General features: G+C 38.8%; 1 protein-coding gene across 1 annotated transcript in view; it reads left to right on the forward strand.

Moving 5' to 3' along the window:
* LOC136874117 (brefeldin A-inhibited guanine nucleotide-exchange protein 3) overlaps nt 1-14961 on the forward strand; it is a 428916-nt gene that overhangs the window by 98158 nt on the left and 315797 nt on the right. The window contains exon 9 of the mRNA XM_067147676.2: nt 6278-6375. Within this exon, the coding sequence (XP_067003777.2) occupies nt 6278-6375 (98 nt within the window). The remainder of the gene's footprint in view (nt 1-6277; nt 6376-14961) is intronic.

Consider the following 14961-nt stretch of genomic DNA (forward strand, 5'->3'; position numbering starts at 1 on the left):
TTTACTTGTTTTCACCCTCCCCCATGTCGATTTTCTGAAAACAAAATAATACGTGTTTATTTTTAAAGGGTTTTTTTATAGATATAAATATCCTCATACAAATAATTCAACTAATTTTTCAATTCTTTCATCCCCTTAGTGGAATTTTCGAAAACAAAAGATGATGTATTTCGTTATCTTTAAAGGAGATTCCAAATACCAATTTTCATGTCTGTAACTTCTTCAGTTTTTGAGGTATAAGTATCCTCATTCAACTAATTCAACTCATTTTTCAATTCATTCAGCCCTGTCCCCCCTCAAGTGAATTTTCCGAAAACAAAAAAGTACGCGTTTATTTATTTATAAAGGTTCGATGATGGTGGACCAAAGTAACCCCCCTAATCCTGACTCTAAACCCCATCTATAAGCGAGATCCAGGCAATACTAACTCATATGGAAAATTTCAAGGCATCTGGAGAAAATCAGATAACAGCTGAGTTATGGAAGTATGCATGGAAAAATGCAATTGTCTCACTCCAAAAGCTTTTTGAAGAGAGATGGAAGAATGAGGTTATTCCAGATGAATGGAAAATGGTCCTGATACACCCTGTTCACAAAAAAGGTTTGAAAACGGATCCCAACAACTACAGAGGGATTTCACTGGTGGATGTGACATAAAAGATATTGTCCAGAGCATTACTGCAAAGAGCTGAACCTCAGTTGGATCGCCAACTTGGAGAGTATCAAGCAGGGTTTAGGAAAGGAAAATCTTGCCCTGAACAGATCTTAAATGTCAGAAACATCTTAGTGTAGCCTACCAGAAGCAGAGGGTGAAACCGTATATAGTGACTTTTCTAGACTTCCAAAATGCTTATGATTCCATAGACAGAGAGTCGTCGTTCAATATTTTGGAGGAGTTTGGCTTGGACGGGAAAACTTTAAACATCATCAAGGAGACGCTCATGAATACGTCGTCTAAAGTCAGATTCATGGGCAAACTATCAGAATCTTTTGAGGTCAAAACAGGGGTCCGGCAATGGGATAGTCTCCCCCTCCCCTGTTGTTCAACTGTGCACTTGAAAAAGTTGTGAGGGAATGGGATGCAAGAACGAGAGGGGGAATAAGACTTGGAACAAAAAACAAAGGAACCACAATTGTTTGGCATTTGCTGACGACTTGGCGCTGCTTGCAGAAATGTAGGAGGAAGCAAAAGAACAAATCGCCGAATTACAAGAGCAGGCGGGTAAGATAGGACTTAAGTTTTCTTTCGAAAAATGAAGATCATGATGAATATACCGTATTTACGCAAATATTCCCTGCCGCCGAATAATCCCCGCACCCTAATTTTAGGAAGGGTCATTATGAAAAAAAAAAGGAAATGAACTAAAATTCCTCCCATTGAAGGAGTAATGTAGGCATAAACAAACGTTTCATATCACTCCGTGAGGTCCACGTGGTCTTTACGCAAATATGAACATGTAAATTTACGGATATAGCAGCTTTGCCTGGACATATTTGAGATAATAAAAATACATTATCACTGCTATAAAATATATTTGCCATGTAAATTAGCAAGTAGGCCTAGGTATTTAATTAATCTGAACTTTCAATAGGATTGATTCCCTGTAGATCGGAAGATCCGTTGTCTCTTGCATCACTAGAATCCTCTCCTAAATTACTTACAAATTCGTCACACTCCATGTCTAAAACACTTCTCACACGCGGTCTCTTGTTACTCGGATATTAACACGACCGGTGGTGGATAATCCTTTTCGTGAAATGTAAACACTTGAAACAGACACAGTGGCAAACACTGGTGTTTGTTTTGCGATACAGTCAAACCTTGTTAATTTGAACCGTTCGGGACTGAAATATCTGACTTCAAATTACGTGATTTCGAAGTAACTGCCAACTCTTGCTTCAGAAATGCCAACCCTTGCCGCGTCACAAAATATTCAAGACCTGTTACTGCATGGAACTCACATTTATTCAGAGTTTAAACCTTTCAAATTCCATCGAAAAATAATTCCAAAATATATCCAACAAGGTGCATTTACAGTATTCAAATAATGCACTTGGATAACTCCGTGGCAAACAAAAACTCACGCAATGAAAGAAAAAAAGAAACACGATTCAATGACGAGGACAAATTATGCTGGCTCAAGTGTGCAAGTGCTTTGTGTTTTGGATTGCTGCACTGTTGGCTTTTTTAGATGCCTTGTACTTGCACGGAAAGTACCCGACGTCCTTAAAACATCGTGGCTTATCAAACTTTCCTATGACGAGGGGAGTCCTTAAAAACGTCCGTTTTGGCTAGACATAAAGAATGCGTTTCCTTGGCAATGACAGTATTGTTCGGTGTGTACGAATTGATAATAATTATGAGCCACGCTTTTTCGCCAGCTGTCGGCATTGCCAGTGTTCGTGGATTCTGCTTCTCCGCACACTGCTTGTTACGTGATATTGTAGCGCTCCTTAAAACGCCGAATACAAAAGAATTATGATTTCACTCGAACTTAGCAACTATGAAACACACCGTTGACACACCGAAGTGATAGAAAGTGTGGAAAGCCACCCCTGCACTTTCCGGAAGACTCATTTTATCGTGGCACGGAGAAGTTTTGAATTTAAATTACTCTATAAAATACTATTTAAAAAATGTAAATGCAGTTTCAAATTAAAAGTCTGAATTGTTTTCCATTTAAATATGACATATGGGGGCAGTTTTCTTCCATCTGCGACTACACAAAGCGTAACTGTACATCCAACATCGAAAACTTGCCAACCTTGACGCAAATAAAACCCGCACTCCAATTTCATGCCTCATTTTTTTAAAACAATATGCGGGGATTATTCGTGTAAATACGCTACTTCACACTCCTAAGAGAATTAAATTAGGAGCTAAAAAAGTAGATGTAGTGAAGAGTTTCAAATACCTAAGGGAATGGATTGAATGGAACAACCTTGAAGGGAAAGCAATGGAATTGAGGAGGACCAAAATGGAACTAGCTTTCTGGAAAACCTAAAACAAATACAATAAGAAAGCCCTCTCTTGGAACACCGAAATATGGCATTTTAACACAGTAATTAAGCCGGAAGCATTCTATGCAGCAAAGACACTAGTCATGGGGAGGAAAGGGCAATTGGGGAAATTGGAAATGAAGGAGAGGAAAATTTTGTGGAAGATAATGGATCCCAAATTCCAAAATAACAAACAAGTTTGTTCATAGAAACAAAGCCCTCTATGTAAAGTTGGTGAGATTCTCGGATACCATGAGGAAAAAGATTGATTTCTATGGACACATATTCCGAATGAATCCTGACAGATTAACTAAACAGATCTTTGACTTCTTTTACAAAAAGAAGGCTAAACCAAATTGGTTCAAGGAAGTGGAAAAGGATCTGAGAGATCTTAAGATTGCCGAACTCATGTTAAAGAATTGTACAGCCAAGACTGTGACCAAAGACAAAACTAAGAGGTTTCAATTTAAGATCAAAACCAGAAAACCAATTCAGATATCAGAGGAGGAAAGGAGGAGGAGGACGAGGAGGAGGAGGAGATCAGTTAGAATGAAGAACTATTGTGAGAAGAAAAGAGCACAAGCATCTAAGAAGTGATTGATCTGACATAACCCAAAGATGGGTGATTCGAAGTGAAGAAGAAGAAGAAGAAGAAGAAGAAGAAGAAGAAGAAGAAGAAGAAGAAGAAGAAGAAGGAGGAGGAGGAGGAGAAGAAGGAGGAGGAGGAGGAGAAGAAGAAGAAGAAGAAGAAGAAGAAGAAGAAGAAGAAGAAGCAGCTTCCAAATACCAATTATCACAAATGTAACATCTTCAGTTTTTGAGAGATGGGTGCCCTCATAAAAAGAATTAAACTCTTTTAACCCCTCTCCCTACCAAGTTGATTTCCTCCCCCCCCCCCCAAAAAAAAAACACGTGTTTATTTTTAAAGGAGGTTCCAAATACCAATTTTTACATCTGTAACAACTGTAGATTTTGTTAGATATAAGTATCCTCATACAAATAATTCAACTAATTTTTTAATTCTTTCATCTCCTGCTCCCACTTAAGTGGATTCCCCCCCCTCCGCCAAAATGTATTTCTTTAATTTTAAAGGAGATTCCAAATACTAATTTTCACATCTGTAACGGTTGTGTGTGTCCTCCGTGCCTGCAATCTCCGCAGCTCGCCCGACACATGGATGTTTCCAGAGACCACGAGGCAGACTGCAGTGCGCTGACGTGATCGTCGGTGACGTCAGCCAGCGCTATATAAGGAGCAACGTTTCTCGCCTCTCCAGGACTCCTACAGTGTCCAACGACCAGACTACACCGCAAGTCAGACTCGGGGGTACCCTCTTAAAAATGTGTTCTGAATAGGTGGACTGATTCCTGGCCGTGAGGTTTCACCTCTGGACATTGCCTCATTCATCCTGCATTCCGTAGCCACATCGAGCTTCCATCCAAGCATTCTGCTACTCACTCAAGTCCTCTACAGTTCTCCAACTCCAATCATAGCATTCTGCTATATATGAACATTAGATGCAAGTTCCTTGCAAGTTATATGCCTCATGTTAGCATTCTGCTAGTACGAACTCTCTCTACAAGTTCCACTTATCATACATGACCGATAGTTTTCGACTATCAAGAACATTCTCTCATTTGAACAGACTGTCTCATCAAGACAAGATTGAATGTATATAGGGATCTCAATTCTTACGTATGTAAATATTATTCAGGCCCTCAGCCTACTACCTTATATTAACATTAAATGTGTGCAACTCCACAAGCTTCAAGAAAAGTTTCGTTCTATTTCATGTACATATTGTATAAATGTGTTGAAGCAATAAACGTTTATGTTGTGCCTTGTATACAACAGTAACGTCTTTAGTTTTTGAGATATCAGTAGCTTAATAGAAAGAAGTCGACCCTCTCTTCAGCTCTGTTCACCCCCCCCCCCCCTGCCCCCCCAAGTGGTTTCTAAAAAAAAAAAAAAAAAAAATTCAAAATACCAATTTTCACTTCTGTAACATATTAAGTTTTTGAGATATACTGTAGATATGCTCATGTTAAAAATTCATCCCCTTTTTAGTTCCCCTTAAGTGGATATTCCAGAAATAAATTATCTATGTTTCTTTACTTTTACAGGAAATTTCAAATACCAATTTTTACGTCTGTACATTACGTTTCTGAGATATAGAGTATTGTAGATAGTCTTCCTAAAAATTCACCCCCTTTATCACTCCTATTCAGTCTCCATTAATTGGATTTTCCAAAAACAAAAAATGTGTTTATTTTTAAAGGATATTCCAAATATAAATTTTCATGTCTGTAACATCTTCATTATTTTCATAAAAGGTATTCAACCACTTACCTTTCTTCACCCCCCTTAATGGGATTTTCCGAAAACAAAAAAAAATATGCATTTCTTTATTTTTAAACTTTTAAGGTTTTGAGATATAGATATAGTCATTTAAACAGTTTGCACCCCTTTCACTCCCTTAGCAATGGAATATCCAAAAATCCTTCCTTAGCGAGCACCTACTCTAATATAAATGTATCCCCAAAATTTCATTTCTTCATATCCAGTTATTTTGGCTCAGCGGTGATGAGTCAGTCATTCAGGACATGTTATTTTATATATATAGATGTATGTACGAAAGAAGCAAATATTTTCAGACTAAATTTGATTTATTACTTTTTCCCATTTGTTTCGCTCTCTTTAGTTAGCGGTACTGTGGAAATAAGCACTGAAGTGGCACCCTTTTCTCTCCCCTTCCTCAGCTTCTCTGTAAACCCAGCGCTCAGTTGAACTGTAGCACAGTTGGTAAGCTTTTTTAAGGTGCTAAAAAGACCAATTTGTATCATGATGGTGGCAAATATAGGCCCTAAAGTTAGGAGGCACTTGCGCAAAATCTCTCTTAGTGCCAGTCCAGCTCAACAGTTGTCACTCAGTTTGAACAAGGGTACTGCAGGCATGAAGAGATCAAGCTACAGACATGGAAGCCTTCAGTAAATGAAACCTCTCCGAACACCTCCCATTAAATGCAATCTGTGTGGCTGATTGTTTAATGCAGTGATTGGCCTGTTTATTCACTGGAAATATGTACATAAACTTCTGTATGTGGAAAAGATTGATAGGAAATAGGTAAAGTTGGAAACAAGCAACAGCCTATGACAAAATATATTCTGTATTTTAAACTAATCTGTCTTTCAATTGTTTTTTATGTATGTAAAATCCTAAAGCCTGTTTTTGAATTAACATTATATTTTATTTATTTTTCCTATCTCTGTTGTTTTAGTTACTTCGAAGTCCAAGCCGCATTGTAGACTTTGCAGGCCCTATTCTTCTGGAAGATGAGAAGGGTTCCCAACAGAGTGACATGGCTCTTATGCGACTGTAAGTATACTTTGAGAGAGCAAATTTAGTAAGCTCAACTTACTTGCTCTCATATTTGCATTAAATAATTTTAGAAATCAGTCCAGCTGGTGTATATATATTATCTCTGTATGATGAATTTTAATTTTGACACATAAAGGGAGAACACATGGTAGGCACTACACCAATTTGCCAGCAAAGAATTACTGCCCAACCAATTCAATCCTCTTCTTTCCTTTTTCCATCAAGGGTAAATAAATCAACAACCTCCATTTCTGTTCTGTTTTTTCACCACTCTTCCCTGAACAATTTGGACCCAGCTGTGACTCTACGCTTCACCGCTTGCTCCACTTTCTGTATCCACCTCTTCTGTGGACTACCTCTAGGTCTTCTACTCTTCACCTTCAATTCTGACATTGCCTTTAGTGTTCTTGTTGCTTCCATCCTTTTCACACGACCAATTCACTTCATTCTGGATCTTTCTACTGTATCTGGTGACTATGTTTTAAACTTAGTCCTTATCTCTTCTCCATGCCCTCTCCATCTGTCAACAATTCACCTGCCACATTTTTGACAGTCAGAGCATCCTCCCGATCAGACCACCGATTTTTCATTAATCCATGGATTTTCGTATTTCCCTTTTACATCATCTTCTAGTTCTCTCATGTTTTCTTTCCCAGCTGATTATCTTCTTTGCTTCCATATATTTCCCCCTCATTTCATCTTCTTTATTCATGCATTCCATGTTGTCTTCTTTGGCTTCAATGCTTCTTTAGCTTCTTCATTCTACGAATGTTTTGCTCTTTCCTTTCTTTTCATACTCGTCCATTCATAACTTTCCTGGCACTGTCTGCAAATACCTTCCTAAATTCAGTGCTTTCTTCTTCCATACCTCCTAACTTCACAGTTTTTGGAACTATACTCCGCACGGCCGTACTTCTAAATTGAAGTTTCACAAAATAAACGAGCATCGCCTTTTCTCTGTTGCCAGCGCGCTACTCCCGTGAGAACAGCTGATGCAATACGAACGCGGTAAACAGCCCTTGTAAAATCTAATACCGTGCTCAGAAAAACTAGTGAATATGGATTGAAACAGATTCACAAAAACTACACTTACTAACAATATCTGACACTAATGAGAGAATGTATTATTAAGAATAACACATCCTTCACTGCTAATGGCTGGCACAGGAATGAGGTTATGGCCTACAAAGGGAACACTCCACTGATCTCAAGAGTCACTGGAACCCTCCAACAATGAATCAGTCACTATCACCAGCTCCCAAAGATGGTATGAAACTTTCGACAGAGTTCTCCACTACATCTTAATTTTACCAAGCCTCGCGTATTAATCTGTGTGTACTGCGTTGTAACAGTATTAAGTGTATAGAAACTCCCCAGCAACCTTTTTGGACTGATATGACTACCATCAAAGTTCATATCAACCACCTTTTGGGCAAAGAACTCTAATAAATTCACGTAAAGTGGCATTTGCTGTCGCCTTGTGTGTACCGCAACTGCATCTGCGCACACGCCACGAGCTCCCTGGCGAAGCTACTCTGCCTAGTGTGCTGACGTTTTAGTTGCAGCTGAGAAGCCATGAAGAGTTGACATGTAAAAGTTTTCTATGCGATGGCGTGGGTCCTGATGGTGGATCCTGGGTGAATTTCACCTTCCACGGGTATCATTACCCATTTTGTGGTTGGCCTCTGCTACTATTATGTTTCAACTACCATTAGTCTTTTAAATTGCTTCTTCTGCATTTCTTTGTGTGGACAGTAAGCTGAGTTGCCTCGTGGTAACAACAACAAAAATGGCAGGTTTGGACATTAGAAAACTTTTGAGTCTGGAAAAGGTATGTACCTATGGAATACTATTCCAATATAAAGTGAAGAAAAAGGTGTGATGTGTGTGTGCCAAAAGTCCTTCAACCAGGTCAAGTACAATAATAATAATAATAATAATAATATCAAATTCTCACTTGGCGATGTGAGTGCTCACGTGTTTCTTAGTGTTGCATTCTACTAACCAAATTATTCCTCGGAGCGTGGAAAATGCACGGTGGACAGGTTGACAAAATTTAATTTTACATTTAATAAATTTGTTTTTAGGACAGAAATTGTAATATTTTCTTGTGAAACAAGGTGGCTTTTCCAAGGTATTGCCCTTATCATGTTTTTACTTTACCTGTTTTTAATTTTGTGCATGAAAAATACTTCCAAAGACATTGTTAATATCTTCTTTTTAGTTACAAAGCCGCCTTGTACTGTTACTACATTTTGAAAGGTATAATATGACATCAAAAGATCTGCTACAAAAGTTTCTATAATATTAATGGTAGCTGAAAATCATCTTATTTATCGTAATAACACTTTAAATCTTAGCGTTTTCTTAAAGTGTTTCCTAAAGAAACGTTCGTATTTCTTCAGTGCAATCTTAGTACACACTCAGCTGTATCTTATCTCCTTCTGATATTTCACTTGAAATCTCGTATATTTAACATGCACAGCATTAGGATTCTGTAATATGTTAGGTTTTATTGATAAATTTTGGAAATTTTCCCTTGAAATTTGTTCTTTTCTTCATGAAATTCGTCTCGCATACTTCACCATGGCTTAATTCAATTCAGTGTTCAATTGTTCTCTCTGTTGATTTTAACAATTTGAAATTAACACATTCATCTCGGTCAAGGCCACTTTGATTCCATTTGTCCGTATCTTTTAACTCGTATTTTCTGCCGTTTGATATATGAAAATTTTAGTGTTATTCACGGCAAATGACAACTTTAACATTCTGTTTTAAGTAGTCAGGGCAACGAAATGGTACAGTATGAATGGCAGTTTGGGATTGGTTGGATGTCTGTGTTTCATCGCATAACCACCAGACAGAGTCAAAATCTGCCAAAACGTCAATTTAGAAGTAAAGCCGTGCGGAGTATAGTCTTTTGCCTTCCTCTTGAAATTTCTCCCTCATCTGTTTCTATTTCATATTCCATAGTTTAAGTTTCTTTTCCTTTCTTTCATTACTTCTTAGTGTTTTTCCTACCCTGAATTTGGCATCAGCTTATCTATGATCCCTCATCAAATGTTTCGTCTAGAAACACTGTTACATATGTCAATTCTTTCTAGTTCCTCTTGTTAGTCAAGTAGTAGTCAATCAGGGTCTTTGTTCTGTGTACTCCTCAACCATATGTAGTTATCTTTTGGAAGTGTTCTTCCTGAACAATGTGTTCCCAATTATAAGATCACCTCTCACAAAATTGCAAAGATTCTTCACTTTCAGAATTTCTTTTACCTTAACGAAATGGACCTACTAGATGTTTGCCCCGACTTGCATATTCAGGTCCCCTGTCACTGACACGCCTTGTCCTATGATAGATTGATCAACATCCTACAGGAAATCCTCTGATTCCTCTTCCTGATTTCAGACGTGAGAAACATAAGCTTGTATCCAGTCCTTTTTTTGCTTGTTAATTTTGGTTGTTATTTTATTGTGACTGGTTGACTACAAATAAAGGAGTGCAACAGGACAGCACTTTGTCACCTCTCCTGTTCATTATGGTGATGGATGAATGTGAGGAATGAATCTAATGAGGACTTCAATGTATTAATTGTCTCAGATGATGTGGTGATTTGGGAAGGAACAGGAGTAGTAGTTAAACAGAAATTAAATACTTAGAACCATCAGTTTAAGCAGTTTGGCCACACAAAAACAGTAGTGATGCCAGTCAGCAGGCAAGCCCTACAGGTTAATATCCAACTGGATGGTGAGAAACTAGAAAACATTAACCGTTTTCAATATCTTAGTAGTACTGTAACTAGTGACGTAAAGTCCTCTGCTGAAATCAGATTTTTTTTTTTACAATCAGCTTTACGTCGCACCGACACAGACAGGTTTTTTGGCGATGATGGGATAGGAAAGGGCTAGGATTGGGAAGGAAGCAACCGTGGCTTTAATTAAGGTACAGCTTCAGCATTTGCGTGGTGTGAAAATCTGAAACCACGGAAAACCATCCTCAGGGCTGCTGGCAATGGCGCTCAAACCCGCTATCTCCCAGATGCAAGCTCACAGCTGCTACCTGCATGGCCCGGTGCTGAAATCGCTAACAGAGTCCAAAAAAAGGAGCTCAATTTTATCACCAAGTTAGGTCTCTTCTACGGGATAACCAAATACCTTCAAGTACAAAGAGAACCCTTTATGAGGTATATTTTGTGCCAATAACTATATACACCCATGAAACCTGTACGATCAACAGTAGAGATAGTAGCAGACTTCAAGCTGCAGAAATGAAATTCCTGAGGTCAATGCTACAGAAAAGAAGAGGAGATAAGATCTGGAATAAAGAGATCCATTATAATACACATGTAAAGCAGTCGCTAAGCAGAAATGTAAGAATATCAAGACTCAAATGGTATGGCCATGTAAAAAGGATGGATCAAATGAGAGCAGCAAGAAAATGGCTAGAAAAGGAACTGGAAGGCAAAAGACCTACAGGCAGACCAAGGATACGGTGGATCAGTCAAGTAAAGCAGGACCTGGAAGGAAGAGGATTGGAAGGATTGAGAAGGAAGAAAAGTACCTGTACAGTAGGACCTCGATTATGCGTTCCCGGAAACTACGTTTTTCCGTATTATTTGTTCAAATTACATCGTCCAGCAAGCATCCAAATTAAATCATGTTGTAAAAATCCCGCATTATCCGTTCCTCGAAGAAACGATTTTTCGGATCAACCGTCCAGAAATTTGACCCATCATCGCTAAATCTTCGAGCATGCATTTTTCAAGAAATTGTGTCTCACGAAAGGACGGCTACAGCATATTTATGGATCATTGTGTTAACGTCCCGTCATTGCGGTTATTTGAGAAAGTACTGTAAACTACTGGGAAAGCGATCGGCAGTGAACTTGCATAAGGGACCATCTTAGCATCGCATTCGGATGGTATTGTTTAGAGAATCCTCGGAAATCATAAAGCAGAGAGTGTCCACAACAATTGCAGGGAGACAGAGCACATTTCGACAGCTCTACTTGAGGATGGAACTAGTTTCTTCAAATGTTCGTACTTGCAAAATGTCTACATTATGTCCAGGATAGATATTTATTTCTTTTTTCTTTTTTCGAGTGTATCACCAAACTGTATAGTCACTGGGCTTTCAGGCAGGAACCAAAACAGCTCCTTCTTAAGTATCACAAATTTAGTGTTTTAATATTATTGTATATGATTATGTTATCGAGACCAGAGACCAGAACAGATGTTGAACCTTACTTACATAAAGCCATGAGAGGTTTTGGGATTGCCTATTGCTGTTTTGGTCCTAATATAAGGCTGGGAATTTCACGTTTTTGTGTTAAAATGTTACAAAAAAACGCAGTTTGTTTTATTTGCACACGTTACATTTAAAAACTCTGTATCATTTCGAACTCGTACTGATTTGTACAGTGAATGCACTTTCCAGCTGAGCTCAAGATTGCAAGTAACTGTAATTTCTGAAGTGTTAATGATATTTTTTCTCTTTCCAATTTGATTGTGATTAGTGACAGGATGGACAGAATTGAACATAATGCATTTGAGAACTTGAGAATCGATACTTACATTTGAAACCATATTCTTGAGTTCAACTTAACTTTTAAAAGTCAATGTAGCCCTAATTTACGTGGTACAAGACTTCCATAAACTGACTACAAACAGTATACCGGTGACCAAATTACAATGGAAGATTTAAAAAAAAGGGGATTTCGCCATCATGTAAGGCGCTTTTGTATCTAATGTGCTTTATTCTATTAGATTAGAGAATTAAAAACTACTGTAGTCGATTGTTATTTGGATTGGTGTAACGGGTGTTAGATTTTTCGAAGAGTTTAGCTGATCAAAGTTGCTGAACTGAAGGAAGTTTTCAGAGGAAAAAGTAAATGTAAAGGTTCAAGGTTTTAAAGCCGCTTACTGGTAATTAATGCTTGAAGTCGGCTGTGCGGTCTAACTCAGCTGCCTCTCACCCTGAGGGCCCGGGTTCGATTCCCGGCCAGGTCAGGCATTTTTGCCTGGATATAAGGGCTGGTTCCAGGGTCACTCATTCTACGATTACCTTTAATTAAGGAGCTATATAATAGTGAGATGGCGACCCCGGTCTAGAGAGCCAGGAATAGCGGCTGAGAGGATTCATCACACTGACCCTGTGTCACCTCATAATCTGCAGGCCTTCGGACCGATCAGCAGTTGCCTGGTAGGCGGAAGGCCCATTGGGGCTGTAGTTTGGTTTGGTTTAAGGGTGTTTATAAGATTATAAGTACACATATTTCATTTTTGTGATGTTTAGCGAAATAGTTGGTGGTTCATTCGTTCCCAGATTTTCAGTTTTCCCGTATTGTACGAATTTTTTCCGTGGTCCCTCCAAAAGTGGAGAATCAAAGTTTCACTGTATAGACAAAGATGGATAGCACTCTTGTACTGCATCCAGCTGACTGGAAACGGTTAAAGGATGATGATGATTTTTATTATTCTCTAATTTACATAATGTAACTATTTTTTTTTGCAATTTGCTTTACGTTGCACAAACACGGGTAGGTCTTACAGCAAAAATGGGTTAGGGAAGGACTAGGAGAAGGAAGTGGCCGTAACCTTAATTAAGGTACAGCCTGGTGTGGAAATGGGATTTGTAAAAACCATCTTCAGGGCTGCTGACGATGGAGTTTGAACCCACTCTCTCCTGAATTCACACTTGCATGTCTCTAACTGCTAACTTGTATTCTGTATTTATCTTAATCTTACATCACCCCCCTCCCCCCTTTTTCTGTATTTATCTGGCGTTCTTCTTACCGTACACTATCACCATCAAGACCAAGATCTGATTAGATGGCCCCTCTGTGAATCTTAATGCCCACCGTCCTGATGAAGCTGGCAAGCTGAAAGGAGATGGATGTAGAGGAACTGGGATTGTTGAGGAGAGAACCTCTCTGTTCAAAGATGGCAGTGTTTGGAGATGTAGCGATTGACCTTGTTCTTTTGTGTTTTCATATTTGTCCTCATCTCTTCTTTCTGTTGCTCCCTCTTCCCACATTGACCTGCTATTATGTTCATCCTATTACATGTCTTTTTTTTTTTTTCCCCTTCTCTCTACATATGACTTAGTTTTCCACTACATTTTGTATATAATTCCAGTTCTGGTTTTGGTCTTTCTCCTCTACTGCAATATAGCCTAAATCCTTTTCTTTAGTTCTCTTTCTCTACAACTTTTCCATTTTACCTAACTGAGACCAAGTATATCTAGCTGCTAATTACTCATACAGACAAGAAGTTCTTCCACCTTCCCTGTCTGAGTCGGGATGTTTACAGTGCCCATGGTCAGATCTTTTCCTATCTTTCCAACCGTAGATTTTTTGAGTCCCCCACTTGTCTGAGTACCCCCCCAGACTTTTAGGTACTGCATTGCTTTGTGGGGGGGGGGGGCGCTCCAGCTTTTGTCCTGATCCATCATTCAGATTCATGTTTAGGCTATTACTACTATGAGGTTGCCACTCTCATAGGCATTTTAAAGCTACTATCAACAGTGTATTCATGGTGCTCCTGACCTGGGGAACAGATGATTTTCATAGCTGTCCCTTGCACGGGAAACAGACGCTACTGATCCATGGACATGAATGGCATTTCCTCCGTTGGGGATCCCCTATCCCTCCTGCAAGAGCGCCGCCCGAAGCCTTTTGCTCTTTCAGGGAGCCAGGTTACTTTTCGCTGTCCAACATTCGGCACTGAGATTCTGGCTGGATGGTCCACTCCAGTTGCCATTGCACGATTGCTCCTGGCCAACATTCTATATATTGTGTAAATTATGCAGTTATTTGTGATCAAGATCTTTCTATTGTTATTACCTAGTTTAAAAATATACTCAGAGCTGTTTTCCATATATTTTATGTGCTTCTTTATTGTGGAATTTAAATAAGGGAGTGTTTCTAAACTAAAATTCATAAAATATGAATAGTACAGTCTGTGTTTAGAAAGTATGAGTAGAATAGTCTGTATAGATGTTCATACAGTCGTAAAACTGTCAATTGACCACCTAGTGTAAAGTAAACATTGAGTTATCTGTGAAATATGGATAAAAATCTGGGGGAACTCACTATTCGTTCACATTTTGGAGCAGTGTGTCTATTTTATGGAATATTACATTAGAGCACAGCTTCAGGCAGATGAGTCCCTTTAGGAGGGTGATGGATCATGCAGAGTCTGTTCATGTTAGGGGCGGCTGGGGAAAAAAAAAATGCGGAAGGCTACGGGAAACTACTGCATCATCCTATTTCCCAATATGAGCAACTGTGGATAAGAGTCAAGATGGAGATTTTATTTTTTATCCGTGTCCGAAATCACTACAATATATTTACAACTACTCTATTTACACTTTGTTTTTCCAGTATTCAACTGTCGAGATGGCACATTCATTGGCTTCCACCAAATCCTTCATACTACATGGTTTAGACAGATTTCTACAGATGAGAAGGTGTCCATGATCTTGCTTTTCACCACACTCACACAAATCTTGATCACCATACCTCCACCTTTTCAGGTTGGTTTTACGTGTCACTCCAGATCTTAATCCGTTAAGTGTCTTCCAATGTCC

The sequence above is a fragment of the Anabrus simplex genome, chromosome 1, assembly GCF_040414725.1.
Source record: "Anabrus simplex isolate iqAnaSimp1 chromosome 1, ASM4041472v1, whole genome shotgun sequence".
NCBI lineage: Eukaryota > Metazoa > Arthropoda > Insecta > Orthoptera > Tettigoniidae > Anabrus > Anabrus simplex.